At 36.2% G+C, this 14,846-nt stretch overlaps 1 protein-coding gene across 2 annotated transcripts in view; it reads left to right on the forward strand.

Moving 5' to 3' along the window:
• The window catches only part of CACUL1 (CDK2 associated cullin domain 1), a 63,524-nt gene that overhangs the window by 40,315 nt on the left and 8,363 nt on the right, over nt 1-14,846 (forward strand). For both annotated transcript variants that reach the window (XM_017680196.3, XM_017680199.3), the window contains exons 5-8: nt 103-205; nt 5,118-5,207; nt 8,549-8,687; nt 14,628-14,671. In XM_017680196.3, the coding sequence (XP_017535685.1) occupies nt 103-205; nt 5,118-5,207; nt 8,549-8,687; nt 14,628-14,671 (376 nt within the window). The remainder of the gene's footprint in view (nt 1-102; nt 206-5,117; nt 5,208-8,548; nt 8,688-14,627; nt 14,672-14,846) is intronic.

Raw genomic sequence — 14,846 nt, forward strand, 5'->3', positions numbered from 1 at the left:
TAAGAATTGTTTCCTAAAAAAAGTTTATTTTTTAGTGCTTCAGGTTCATTAACTTAATCATTTCCCCCTAATTGATGCACTGAAAAATAATTTATTTTTCAGAATAAGTTTTACATCGAAACCAAGCTTAACAGAGACTTAAAAGATGACCTTATAAAGCTGTTTACGGAACATGTTGCAGAAAAGCACATTTACAGCCTGATGCGTAAGTAATTCAACTTACAGAAGTGAGAGAGCATCAGCAATGATTTTTTTTTTATTAGAGAGCACTGGTGTATAAGCCTCCATGTTGACATCTTCTCAGTCATATAGCAGGAAGTGTGGAAGTCCAGCTCTATAGAGAGAGACTCTGAGGAACTGAAAATGGGGCTGGAAAGAGCCCCAAGGAGCTGGGAGCAGACTAGGTCATTGGACGGTGCCTTCATACCTGGCCTGATACTTGGAGCCCATCCCTGCCTTTTTTTTCCTGACAGTGGGGGAAATATTAAGGGGTTCACCCCTACTTTTGTTACCAGTAATTCTAGTAGGAATATAGTGTTACATCTTTGAATGGTAGCAGAGACTCTTTCCTTATTTTTACTTTTTAGTGCAAAAACCCTTCTCTATTCTGGCTTTGTCATTTATTAACTGTACCTTACGCCAACTTTGTTGCCTCTGGTCCTGTATTTTCTCCTCTGTGAACTGGGATTTGTAAAATGTTTAATGTGGTTCTGCAGATTGGTAACTAAGCAGATCAAAGTGCCAAGTTTAGTTAGTTTTTCCTCTCCCTGTATTCCTGGGCCTCCTGCCTTTCACAGTAGGTGGGACCATGTCCTGTCTTTCCTAAAAGAGCATACCTCTCTAAATGAGTTTAGGAAGTCCCTACAACCTAATGTTTCAGCGTCCTTTAAAAGCTCATATTTTATGCAATAAATCATCTAAGTCATTTTTTAGAATTTGGTGTATATTTAGATTTGCATTATGTATTTTTTGCTCTCCTTACAAGTTTCTATAACAATAAACATTTACCAGAATCTACAGTAAAAAAAATTGTTCTAAGCTTCACTGTAAACTCTTTCATTTTTGAGTTTAAATTCAGAGAAGAAATTGCTAAACATTAGGCCAGTTAATTTAAGAAAGGCAGGGTTTTCAAGTAATATTGTGGATGAAGATAACATGTTTCATTATGATGCACCTAAAGGATTCCCGAATCAGAATAGAGACCTAGAATCTTGAGAGTATGACGTCTTTTTGAAAAGGCTGGACACAGATGTTTACAAACATCTTAAACATTATCTCATGAGATATCTAGCTATTAACTGTAACCACTGAAGTATTATCCCTAATGTTGACATTGTTTTTGCTTTCACTGTAAAATAGAGCATAGCATTTTGGAGTCTTTAAAGTTAAAATTCTTCAGAGAAATGCTACCATTTGGTAGAAAAGCTTATTTACTATGTAAATATGTTTTTATATTTGTCATAAATTTGGAAATCAATTTATATTGGGCATATGCAAAGAGAATATATAGTAGTCCAGGTATGGTGAGACAAACTTCTCTCTTCTATTCCATGACAGCCTTTCGTAGATATTTTATAAGGCTAGCCCTAGTGAAGGGTCTCCGTGTAAAGGCTTTGCCACATAAAGACATAAAGTTGGTGAAAAATGAAATTTTTTTTTCTTAAATCTTCAATTAACTTCATTTTTTCAAAAAAGAAAAAAGGAATCTTCATTTTATTTTCTATGTAATCTGATTTTCAGTAAAAATTATACTGCAAGGTGGATATGCCATTTCTTTTTCAAGTAAATTGAAAAGGCCCTTAAGCTTTTATAAATTGGATAAAACTAAGCATATCAGATTTTATTGAGCAATTATCAGGCATTGTGCTTAGAATAAGGGGTACAAAAAAATGACCATTGGTTTGAACTCTGTAACAGTAAGGGATGCTGTAATTGTTTAATAAAGTCATGTGGATAGTCATCAAAAAGACAACTTTAATTTTGCTCACAAATCTGCAGTTGGGGCAGGGCTTGGCAGGGCAGTTTCTTTCTGCTCTGCTCGGCCGTCGCTGATGTGACTTGCCCAGGGGTTGGGAACTTTGAAGATGGGTCACTTGTACGACTTTCAAGTTGTGGTGACTTTTGGTTCCTGTTTTGTGTTTCCCAAAGAGTGAGTGTGGCAAGATGATAGGAAATGGAAACTGCCAGTTTTTTAAGTCCTGGGCCTGGAAACTGACTGGCACAATGTTGCTTTTGCTGTATTCTGTTAGGTAGGTAGTTATAGGGCCCAGATTCCAGGGGATTGGACATGGACAAACCTCTCCATGGGAGTGAGGCTGAAAAATTCTAGGGGCCTTGCTTTCCAGCCAATATAGCAGGGCAAAATGAACACCATCTGCTAATAAATGGCTGGTACTTGGAATGCCCTGAGTTAGTAACTGTTTCATGAATGAAGGCAGTGACTTCTCACTGCAGATAAAGCTAGTTTTCTATCATCTCTCCATGGGGTAATCATTTTCAAACATATGTTTATAAAATAAAATGGCTTTTACCTTTGGCTGGTAGTAAAATTGTTTTCTTTTGAAATTAAGTTTTGCTGTGCATTAAACTTTGAAAATAGCAAAAATACTAGGATCTGCATTAATCAAGGTTATCTGTGTAGCATTGTATCGATGATTCTGAGCAAATGGGTCAGTTAATGGTAAGAGTTTCCTGACAAAATGTAATTATGTTGAGTTGCTGTAGAAAATTTTTGGTTAACATTGTATGGAGGGTTTAAAAGAAAAACTACATTTCAGTTATTATCCCTAGGTTCTACCTTTTAGTTCAGACCCTTATTAAAAGTTTGAAATTTTTTAACATCACGAATATTTTTAGTTTTAGTTTTGATTCTTTTTTTTTTTTTTTTTAAGAATTCTCTAATTAATAAAGGAGAGGAGCCTGTGGGCAAGCTTGTAGCTCTGAGGAATAATGGAAAGAGCAGAGAAACTTGGTACTGCTCCAGCTTCAGCTATTAAAAAGCTGTGTGACTTTTAGGAAGGCACTAGACCAGTCTAGACTTCAGTGTCATAGTCTATAAAGGAAGGGGTCAGCACTAGAAATTCTGTAAGGTCCTATTCTGTTTTAAAACTATTGACGTAACTTATAATAAACAGTCAGTGGGATTGTTGGAGGTTCCTTCTTTCAAGTTACATAATTTGTGGAAGAAAACAGTTATTAAGGGTAATACTGTATTAGTACCAGGTCACATATAAGCTCAGCATTTCAGTGGTGGCATGGTGAACTAGAAGGAATACAGGGTTTAGAGTGAAACACAAGTTTTTGGACCTCTTCTGCCACCTGCTAGCTCTGTGACTTAGGATACATTCAGTGTTAGGATATTCGGTGTTTTTTATTCTGTTTTGTTTTTAGCCTTACAGATAAGACAGTTTCCTTATTTGTTTAAAAAAAAAGTAAGTGTTAATTAAGATTGTGAAAAAGTAAATCCCCAATTAAAAATAAAGCTTACAAGAAATAAACACATGTAAAGTACCTAGCACCCATTAAATATTCAGTAAATATTTTTTTCTTCTCTCAAGCTGCTGCTTCCCCAAATTCCCATTTCTTTTTCCTTAAAAGGGAAGATGAACTAGAAAATCTTTTAAACGTTGTTTTCCAAAAAGAATTTGGGCCAAGAGGATTTTAGTGAAATGTTACACCTTCTAAACTCTAATAATGTTTTGTTACTGAATACAGTCATTTTCAATTAATTCATCCCTAATTAATTTATGTAAATTTTATATATAATGTCTGTGCATATATCACTTCTTCATAGCTACCAGATTTGACACAGGTGATTATAGATATGCAGGGGTTGTTCGCAAATGTACATATTTATACATAACAAATGTGTGGTTGAACATACAGATCATGGGAACAAGACTTAACTAAAGGCCAAAATGAATGGTCAAGAAGTAGGAAGATGGATTAATAGAGGTGGAACCTGCATTTTGGATACATGTTGAAATTAGAACCTTATGAGACTTCCAGGACCTAAAGTTCAGAATTTTAATTTTTAAATACTGCATAGAAGTCATGATTTTCTACAATGCTTAATATTTGTCATACTTAAAATTTATTCATGCCATCCAAAATTGTATCTACTGATGATAAAATCAGAAGGATAAACTTAAACAGTGAGCCTCTGACCTTTATCATAAATTCAAATGTAACTCATGCTGTATATTTGATGCTATGAACATTATTGGCCAGTAAGACTGCATTTCCACCTTTAAAGGGGCGTGGACAGAAGAAAACAGCTTATGCAATTTTACAAGCTTGGTTTAGAGTAAAATTATGTTGTTTCATGGATTTTTTTGGTTAGTAAATTGTATGTCTGAGAAATAAGTTAAAAATGAGCTGTTTTGTGTCAGTAGTATTTGTTCTGTCCAGTGAATAATGGAGGTCGTTTGAATCTACTAATGATGTTATTCAGAGGAATTATTCCTATCCATTTAAAAATACTTCCATAAAATTTTTGTTGGCAATAGGTAACTGAAAAGAAAACGGACTATGTTTTCATATTCAGTCAGGTCACATGGTTACCAGAGTCATGAAAGCGAGAAGAATGAGCCTGTGCGGTCTCTTGCCTTGCTTTACCTGTAGTAAGGAAAAAGGACGTGCAGCTGAAGCTTTTGGAAAAATGAGTTTCTGACTCTGATCAGTTACTAAAATTAATATGTCTTTCAGAACAATTCCAAGAACCTCAAGTATTGTAATTTGGGCGAGAGAAATGTTTGAGGGAGTTGGAGAACATTTTATTCTCCAAATGTAATCTTTTGAATCATGAACTTAATGGGAAGCCCTATCATCTCACTCACTATCATGAACAATACTGTTGCTTTTAGAAAGCTTTTAGTTAGTTTTAGAACCTCCACAGATCAAATCATTTCCCTTAGTGTTTCAACCGACTTGTGCATTTTTACTTGCTCTACCATATTTGATTTAAAAAAAAATCTTTAGTGTATAAATTCTTGGCTTGTCCTCTTGGGCTGTCTTTCATTTGTTTACCCTTTATCTTTGGGAGAAATTGTAATAGAGAAACCTTGACAGTTAGTGTTATATCATTTTTATAACCCATTTTTCTCTTCTTATTTCAGCTTTACTTTTAGAAGCCCAGTCAACACCATTTCAGGTCACACCTTCAACTATGGCAAATATTGTGAAAGGCCTGTACACTCTCAGACCAGGTAAATATTCATCATTTCTTTTGTGGTTGGACTTGTTTGTTATGGAAGTTTCAGCATTAGCTGAAAGGACAGTGTTTCTCTATGTGTTTTCTGAGGCCTCATGGTATTTGGATTTGTTAGAGCAAAAAGAGTGAGTATTCATCATTGTGAAATGTAAACTCAGGACTCAGTTGGAATTCTTTCTATATGAGTGTAAACCAACTAGTTGGGGAAATATAAGAGAGAATTTGTAGGTGATACTTTAGATAAAGTAGAATCACATTTGGCATTAATTCTGTCTCCTTTGTTAAGGAGTTTCTCCCTCACTTCTACCCCATACTGCAAACACGTGCAGACACACACATTCACAGCTCTGTCTTCTTAGGCCTGTTATGTAACTTGGAAGGAATTTAGAATTATTGGTAAAGTTACAGTCACTTCGTAAGTATATTATAAGAAGAGCTAGAGATAGAATAGCAGAACCGAAAGTCAAAGATCACTATATCCAAAGCGCCATGGTTTATAAATTATCTTAGTGTATCTATCTTAGAATAAAAGCATTTTGAATTTGAAGGAATCTCAAGATGCTTTTGTAGATATTTTCCTGTTTGTAAGCCAGAGCCTCAAACTTGTCATACATTGTCTATTCAATTAAAAATGTCCATGGGAGAGGGATTGCAGTAATTCTCAGGGTTGAACATTGTTCTACAGTATAGAAACATGGGGCGCTTTTTTGACAGTGGATACCTTTTTGTGAAATTCTTTTGTCATTTGAGGATTAAATGAAATAAAAGATGATCTAAAATGCTTAACACAGTACCTGACAATACAATAGCATGTTAACATTACCTGTTCTCATTACTACCCAGTTGGGTCAGTAGGTATTTTAATTAATTGATGGCTTGCCTAATTAATTTAAAAGCTGCATTGGAAGTTAGCTTGCTTAAATGGAAACCAAATGATGAAAACTGTGGTACAAGAGTGGATTGTGATGTCAGAAATCCGTTATTCCATGCTACTTTAAATGACGAGTGACTGCCAGAGGGCTCCAGGTGAATGTTACTTAAATTTGCATCAGGTCTTGCTCTATTCTTCATAATTAAAAAAAAATTATTCACATAAACAATTACTTGCATAAAGTAGCAAAAATATTGTGTACGTCCACTAAGCCCATGTTTTCCTTTCTCTAGTTTCTCCAAAATTTGAATTTCACTTTTTTATATGTGATAAAAATGGCTCATGAATTTTTCTTGTAGTGCTAGGTTATGAATGATTTTTTTGCTTTTTATTTTTGAAGGCATCCAAGTACAGTTATGATGAATTTTAAATTTTGCTTCCCAAGTAGGCAGCTTTATCAGCTTTGGCTTTTATCATGAGTAATGAAATTACAAATAAAGCTGATCACTAAGAGTGGAAAGACTTAATAGATGCATGTTTATATCAGTGCTATTTTATCCAGGTGTGAGTTCTTGTAATAGGATTCATACTACTTGTGAGTAGAATTCTGTATTTGAGAATTGTCCTTTTCAAAAGGTGAATTTTATCGCAGACTAACCTTTTACTGCCCTGGGCATTTTCTGAAATACTATTAAACATTTTGACATCTACATGGCTTGCTAGTACCCATTGTGTTTCTGGTTTATTAAAGCAGTTTTATTGACCTGACAGATTGTTAAAATATTTTAAAAGTTGAATTTTAAATGTAAAAGTTTCTCATGCAGTGGTTCTCAAGTACTGATCTTTGTATAACCAAGAAAGTTTTTAAACTATAGATTACTGGGCACTAATCTTTGGGGATTCTGATGACTATTATCATTTTTGGTGTATTTCCATTCAGTCTTCAGAAAATAAAGTTTAGAATAGTTCCAGCTGTCCCATCCTGCCTTTCTTCACTTAGTATACATGCTTTTCTTCATTTCTTCAACATTGCCGGGAGGTCCACGGTATGGCAGATCGGTTTGACTCCTGCCAGCTCTGACTCATGGGTTGTGGTTCCCCAGAGCACTGTATTGAGACTAAAGCCATATTTGAGTCGAGTAGAAAGGAGGGACATTTTTAGGAACATACTGCCACGAGTTTGTACAGGGGGTGCGTGGATCGGCCCTAGTGCCTTGTCTTTGCTGTGCTTGGTGTTTTGGCCGTATCTAACTTAGCTGTGGACGGCTTTTTACTTCCCATGATCCAGCATTGCACAGCACTAAACATGTTTTTTTCAGAGTTAGAATTATTTACCCTGATTACAGTTTTTAAAGTGAGCTCAGTAGATTAAGTAGAGCACTGATATTTTATGGGTTTTGATATACACGGCCAAGATGTTTCCCAAAAGGGGAAATTCGGTAGGCCTAGATTGGAGAATCCAAAAAGGGTAGCAGTGCTACACTGGGGCCACCAACAAGGAAGAGAGTGCTGGTTCTGTCATGTCCCTATAGAGGCAGGCATTTATGTTTAGTGTGCATTGAGCAGGGTGAAGAGAGCGTGGTATTTTAGCTTCAGTTTTTCTGAATATTAACAAGGCTATTATTTGAAATGTACAAGGCTATACATTTTTCTTGTAATTATTCAGTCCTGTCTTTTGTGCATTTATCTGGTTTTATTGATTTGTAAAGTGCTTTATAATAAACATACTGATTCATCTGTGTCATGTCTGATGCAGATATTTTCCTTAGACTTCTTTGCCTTTTTTGCTTTAATAGATGAGTTTTATCTTTCTATAGATTATTCTCTTGATCTTTCATCATTTTCTTAATAATGTGATAACCATTTCTTCTCCTGTTACATATATTTAATTTGCTATAATTTAATGTGGTCAAATTAGGTTTTTATTTCAAAAGTACTTACCAGTTACCTCCAGTCCATTTACTAGATGTTTGTTCAGCTCCCCTTCCCCCTCTTTTTGCAGTACTTCTTTTTTTGTGTATGCCTACTTACTACTACCTATACTATTCTGTTCCTGGGCCTGTGTGTTGTTTTCATTAATACTTAAATGGGCTAGTATTTCCATCATGTCCCTTCCCTCCAAGTCCCCTGCAACTCAAGAGTTCTTTGGTTATCTCATTCATATTTCCTCCGTATCCAGAATTTTTGATAAAGCTCTTTCAGAAATTCTCTAGAGATATTCATTAAGTTTTGCTGCATCAGTAAAATGTGAAAATACCTGCTTTATACTGTACATTCTTTTTAGTAAGGAAATTTTAACCTCTTTGTATGTTCTTTATTAGAATGGGATTGCACTAATTTTTTCCCTAATTTAAGTTTGGTTTTTATATGTATTCTTGTTCTTTGAACAAAAGAGAACTTTCCCTTTTCCATTTAATTTAATTTGTTTATATGATTTCCTGAATGAATCTCTCCTTCCCTCACAGAGTGGGTTCAGATGGCTCCAACTCTATTTTCTAAATTTATTCCAAATATTCTTCCTCCGGCGGTGGAATCTGAACTTTCTGAATATGCTGCTCAAGATCAGAAACTTCAAAGAGAACTTATACAGAATGGTTTCACAAGGCAAGTTTTCTTCCTTCCATGACAAAATATGTCCATTTCTTTAGGCCCATTTGGCTGTCAGGGGAGGGACGCCAAAGTTCTCAGAGTGGGAAATAACTGAGAGTTCAGGTGCTGGGAGAGGCAGTCAGCGCCCTGTCTGCGGAAGTGATGAAGCTGGGCTTTGATGTGATGGAAGCTGCTCTTGGCTAGAAATGGATTTCGAAGAAGGGGTTTTCATAGGGTCAGCGGTTAGGCCGAGCAGCCTCTGAATGCTCTTCCAACTCTGATCCCTTCATGTTAGTTTTGAACATTTGGAAGAACATTGTAGAAATTTTATGATTAGTTATAATGTACTTTTATGACTAAGCTAGCAAATGACTAGTTTTATGACTAAACTAGTAAAGGGGCTATAGATTCTGTTTTTCCTATTTTTATTTTTGCCCTAAATTCTAGTTCACTACTACTTAAAAAGTAGGGTATCGCTTTGTGGCCAGAAAATCTGCTTCCCTCTGTTTTGATGTATACACTTGGCTAATTTTTCTAAAATTTGCAATTTAGTATCATGGCAATGTCCCAGAAAATCTTGAAATATGAATATTTTCAACTAAAATAAATTACATAAAAATTTCGTCATTCCCTGTGGGAAAACACCTGTTCTGTTGCCACATCAGTAAAGGGTACAGTGAGACCTTTAGTTTCATAATCTTTACTCTTTCCTTAGCATTTTTGCGTATCTTTTTGAATCTGACATTTAGGGAAGAAAGTTGGCATTTACTCCCTTTTTTTGTCCTGGTGGCATCTGTATTCATTGGTGGGGTGGGGCACTGAGCAGTTCACTGGTCATTTACCCCATTCACTGGCAACTCTCACTGGGAAGGCTTAGTGAAGCTGTTCATAGGCTTGGTAAACCTAACTTCCTTGTGGCCTGTTAGGGAAGGAAAGGCCAATGGGAAATGCTGGACTGTAAACAGCTAAGTTTTCTCCTCGATGTCCAGTGGTCAGTGTTTCCTGACATTATGTAATATTTTTAACAGTATTATTTTCATACACAAAATGAGGCTATTTAATGCCATAGTAATTTTATTTACTCATAAACAGCTAATATGTTAATATGCTTCAAAAATCAGATGATATAAAAAATATACATTGAGAAGTTTTGCTTCTACCTATCTCCCTATCTACTTCCACCCCATTGGTAACTATTTTTATTAGTTTCTTATGATTTCTTCCAGTGTCTTTTTTATGTACAGATACAAGCAAATACCATATATGTCTTATTTTTATTCCTTTCTTACACATTGCATTGTGTAGATAAACTGTAACTTACTTAACCAATCCCCTATAGATGGCAACTTGAATTATTTCCAGTCTTCTGCTCTTACAGAGAATGCTGCAGTGAATAACCTTGCAGATGCATAATTTTGTACCTGTTGCAGGTATATCTGGAGAGTTGATTCCCATAAGGGAGATTGCTGGGTCAAGAGTGAATTACAATTATTTGTAATTTTGATTACTGATGGCCAGAGTGCCCTCCATAGGGATTGTGCTGCTTTTGCACATCCACCAGCAAAGCCTGAAAGTGTCTGTTCATTATGGCCTGCCCTGCAGAGTATGTTGTTACACTTTTGGATTTTTGCCACTCTTGCAGGTAAAAAATAATTACTCAGATTCGGTTTAATTTGAATTTCTCTTAATTAGTGAAACTGAGCATATTTTCAAGTTTGTGTGTCTTTTTCTGTGAGCTGCCTGTTTATGTTCTTTGCTCATTTTCTTGGAGTGAGGAAACAGATTCTTTGCCCAAGATAAGACGGTTCATTTTCTCAGTCTGCCTTTTGACTTGACTTACAGAGGTTTTTTGTTTTAAGTCATGCAGAATTTTTTTGTTTTTGTGTAACTTTACCAGGTTTTCCCTTTATGGCTTATGTATTTTGAATTATAGTTGAAAAGTTTTCCTTAAATATTTTTAAATAAATACAAAATAATTTGAGTATACCTTTTATGTTTTTTTTCTAGGCTCACCATAATTCTGAAGTCTTTTATGCTTTTATCCAGATTTTATTTGAATATATGCTTTTAATTTTAGAGATGAGCTTATTGATACTCTTAAAAAATAAATAGCCTTCTGAAAACTTGTCTTTCTTTGAAGCAGTGTAGGAAGAGAGCTTTTGTGAATTTATCTGAACACCTTGAATTCACCTTCCAGAACCCCATGTAGAACTATTTAAACTCATCCAGAGATATTTTCTTAATCCTAATTTTGGAATTGGAATACAAGAATAGGGTGGTGTTCGGTGTATAGTAGCTTTTATGTAAAATTTGCCTGGGATGAATGAGTACCTGGTTCCTTAAATAGTCTTATGTAACATTGCCTGTGTACATGGAGGATTGACATGGCACTGTTCTGCCAAGGTGAAGTTGGTCATATTTAGGGAAATGCCTTAGATTTTTGGTGTAAATTGGAATTTTTGTTTCTGTTAACAGAATTCTTACATACAGCTTCTGCCTGAAATTTAAATGTTAGTAGTCTAAGAGAAGATAAAATGTTTCATTTTTACAGATGGAATTGAGTCATTTGTAGAGTTAAAAAAATAACTTACTATACTCTTACTCTAAGGATTAAAGTCAGCCTCATAAATTATTCCTTTGGGTGATTTACATGGAGCAGGCCCTGCCTAAGCTGCTGTTTGGGGCTAGATCCTACCTCTGCTAAGCTGGCTCAGACCTGCCAGAAAGGGTGTGCACACACCATATATCTAGCAGCTGAGAGGAAATCTGTACGTACTTCCAGCTCTTGTGGACCTTCCATGTTCTTCCCTGCGAGACAGACTTCATGGCTTCCTTGATCATTATTTGGCTGTGATTGTTTTGGACAAAATGGTGTCCACTGATAACAGAAAAAGTTGAGAATATAGTGCAAGCTATTTTAACAAGAATTGTTACTGTCTATTCTGATATGAATGTTCATTTTATGGTTTATACCTGACCAGTCACAGGATTCCTATTCAGTTCTGCAAACCAGTTTTTCATTTAAGGCTATGTTCTATTTACATGATGTAGGGAGTCCTAAATAGGCAGCACACAGCTTTCATGTGGATGGTACAGAATAAAATGTTATAAAATAATGTGTGAATGTTGTAAAATACATCCTCTTTTGCAGCTAGTGGACAGATTCTCATTTGAGCTGGAGTTTCTGTGAAACATCTTTTGGTGCATGGAAACACAATGTGGACTTATTTCAAAGCTAGCATTGACATATAAGCTAAGCATTATTTTCTTTTTATCTATTTGTATAATTGAATTAATTGTGGGGGAGGACAGGTTGGTGTCAAGGATTACATTATAGACATTATAGAAGATAAGCTTATTTGGGAACTTCTACCATGCATGCCTCAAGATGGAGCAACCTCATGCAAACCAGCCCATGGGCCTCTTCAAAGCATGTACCAAATAGCTTTTAAAGGCAAGTAAAATATTCTTGATAAAATTGTCACCTGGATTTCTAGAACACAATAGAACCTTCTAGGGTTATTGCTGGCTTTTTAGCTGAGAGGGTCACTGTAGAATTGGGGCTCTTTCATTTAGTAGCAGAAGCCTGGTTTTAAGGGCAGGTGATAGCTTTCCAGACTTGTCACCTTAGGATTTGTGGCAGCCTCTCACATACATCACATTTACATTGTCTCTTTGTGCCTCCTGTTGTTTTCCCTTGTGTTTCTCCTGTTATTTTTGCATGTTCATTTTTTTTTAACCTTTTGGGGTGGTGATGATGGTTGTTTGTAGAAGTTGAGGTTCCAGATATAAAATTCTACATCGTTCTTTTCAATCAGCATTAACTTGTTTCAGAATATTTGGGGAATGCTACTGTGGTTATACTAGTGTAAATAACAACGTAAGACACTTAGCTGGCTTTGGCTAGGTATAGTGTTACCAGCAGAGGTGTTTAGAAAGTGACATTAGGGCAGATCTGTTTATATGTTTTTAGGCTGCCTAAGGCTAGTTCATCCTAAATGTGGTGCATGTGTTTCTCTAAATGCCCAGCATAGAGAAAAACCCTCAGAGGCCACTTTGTGTCTTCTTTTCCTGCCAGTCATTAGGACTCCTCACCCATCCCAGCTAGAGGTTTCTGTCCTGGTCTTGAGCATAACCAGAGAATGAAATGGGAAACTTTGGTGATCTGGAAGATTACTCAAAAGCATGAAATAATTACTTGGACTAGCATTTTAATAATCCCTCTGTAGAGGCCATTTGTGAATTACTGAGTGATTTGTTAATCTATCAAATACTTTGTGCTGTATGCTAGACACTGTTCTAGATACTGAGTTTACAAGATAAGCAAAATTTTTATGGTGCTTATGTTCTAATGTTGGAAGATGAATAACAAACACGTAAATGGATTATTTCAAATAATAATAAGTGTTAGAAGAAAAAAAGCTCTATGAAATAGAGAGTGAGTGACCAGGATATGTGTGAGGGGCTATTCCTGCCGATTTGGTAATATAATGCTCTCTGAGGAGGAGACCTTCCAGCTAGGACACTGATGATGATGAGATAGCCACGTGACTAACTAGGGGGAAGAGTGTTGCTGGCAGAGAAAATAGTAAGTACAAAAGTGCTGACATGTCCAAGGGACAGTGAACAGAGGTAGAAAATGTGGCTGGAGACATAGGCAGGAGCCATCTCTCACAGGGCTGGGAAAAAAAATTTGAATTGATTTTTTAAAAACTGTAATGGAAAGCCACTGATGGGCTTTCATCAGAGGTGTGAAATAATCTTATTTATGCTTTAACATAAGATCGCTCTGGCTCTTGTCTGGACTAGTAATAAGACTCTTGCAAGGGGAAAGGTGATAGTGGCTTGGATTGGAGCCATAGCCATGGAGTTAATGAGGAATGGTTGATGTTGGATTATGTGTGGGGACAGAATGTTCCAGAGTGAGGGAAAGAAGAATCAAGGATGAGCTAGGATTTTGGCCTAAGTAATTGAGTGGGTGGCAGTGCTGTTTATTAAGGAAGATTGAGTGGGATGTAGTGGAGTCAGCTTGCATTCTGGCCGTGGTAAATCTGAGATGCATATACATCATCCGAGTCACAATGGTGATGAGGCAGTTGGACCTACAAGTCTGAAGTTTAGGGCACAAATCAGAGCTGGAGATAAATCTGGGAGCAGCTGGCATACAGATAGTATTTCAAGTCACAGGACTGGTGTGATCACCATCCTGGACTATTAGAGTGTAAATGGAGAAGAAAAAGTGACCAAGCACAGAGTGTTGGGCAGAGCCAAAATGCTGCTAAGAAAATGCTAATGAGTTGGTGGTTATTACTCATTATTTAAGCATTTTAGTCATTTGTCTCAGAAACAGAGACACAAAAATAGGGTTTACTGGTAGCACAGGATCTACTCAGACCTCTGTTTTATCATTGCTAAACTGGAACTAGAATTCTTCGATATGTGTTTGAAGATGAACTGGTTAATATAACTGAAGGTCCATGTTCTACTACCTGCAAGGGGGCATTCATGCGCATTAAGATACTGAGATGTTTCAAAAGCTCTAAGCAGTTTTTGATGTCATTATAGGGCCTTTAAGGGAAGATTTTAAATTATCCTTTCCATTTCATATTTGAAATTTGCCTCGGTATTACAAAGGTGACGAGTGATGTTGATAGCAGAACCAGGTTTATCTTCAAAGACATTTTAATTTTAGTCTGAACTCATTTCTAGAATCCAGTGTGAAACATTTTTATAATCCTTCATTTCATAGCTTCCTGTATTTAAAAAAACACCTTTTAGCTAAGAATATTCAGGTTATGAATAACTCAGCTACTGTTAAAGTTTAACATCTTTTAAAGTAGGTTGTTAGAATTGAAATATCTGCTGTATTTCTATTATCAATTATGTCAGTTCATTTCTCCTGATTTGGTGTGTGAAGATGTCAGTTCTGTTAACCCCCTCTTTTCTTATCCCTAGAGGTGACCAGTCCCGGAAGAGAGCTGGGGATGAGTTGGCTTATAGTAAGTAATGATGATCCTCACCATCTTGGATGGTTTTGTGGTGTTAGGCAGCCGTGGTGGTGGCTGTGCAGTGAGTGTCATGATACCCAAGGTGTTCTTGATGGTGGTCTCATAAGCACTGTGTGATCAGGGTCAAACTGTTCTGCAAGCTGGTGATGGTTCTCAGGCAGTTGTC

Source organism: Manis javanica, chromosome 7 (genome assembly GCF_040802235.1).
Source record: "Manis javanica isolate MJ-LG chromosome 7, MJ_LKY, whole genome shotgun sequence".
In the NCBI taxonomy this organism is placed as follows: domain Eukaryota; kingdom Metazoa; phylum Chordata; class Mammalia; order Pholidota; family Manidae; genus Manis; species Manis javanica.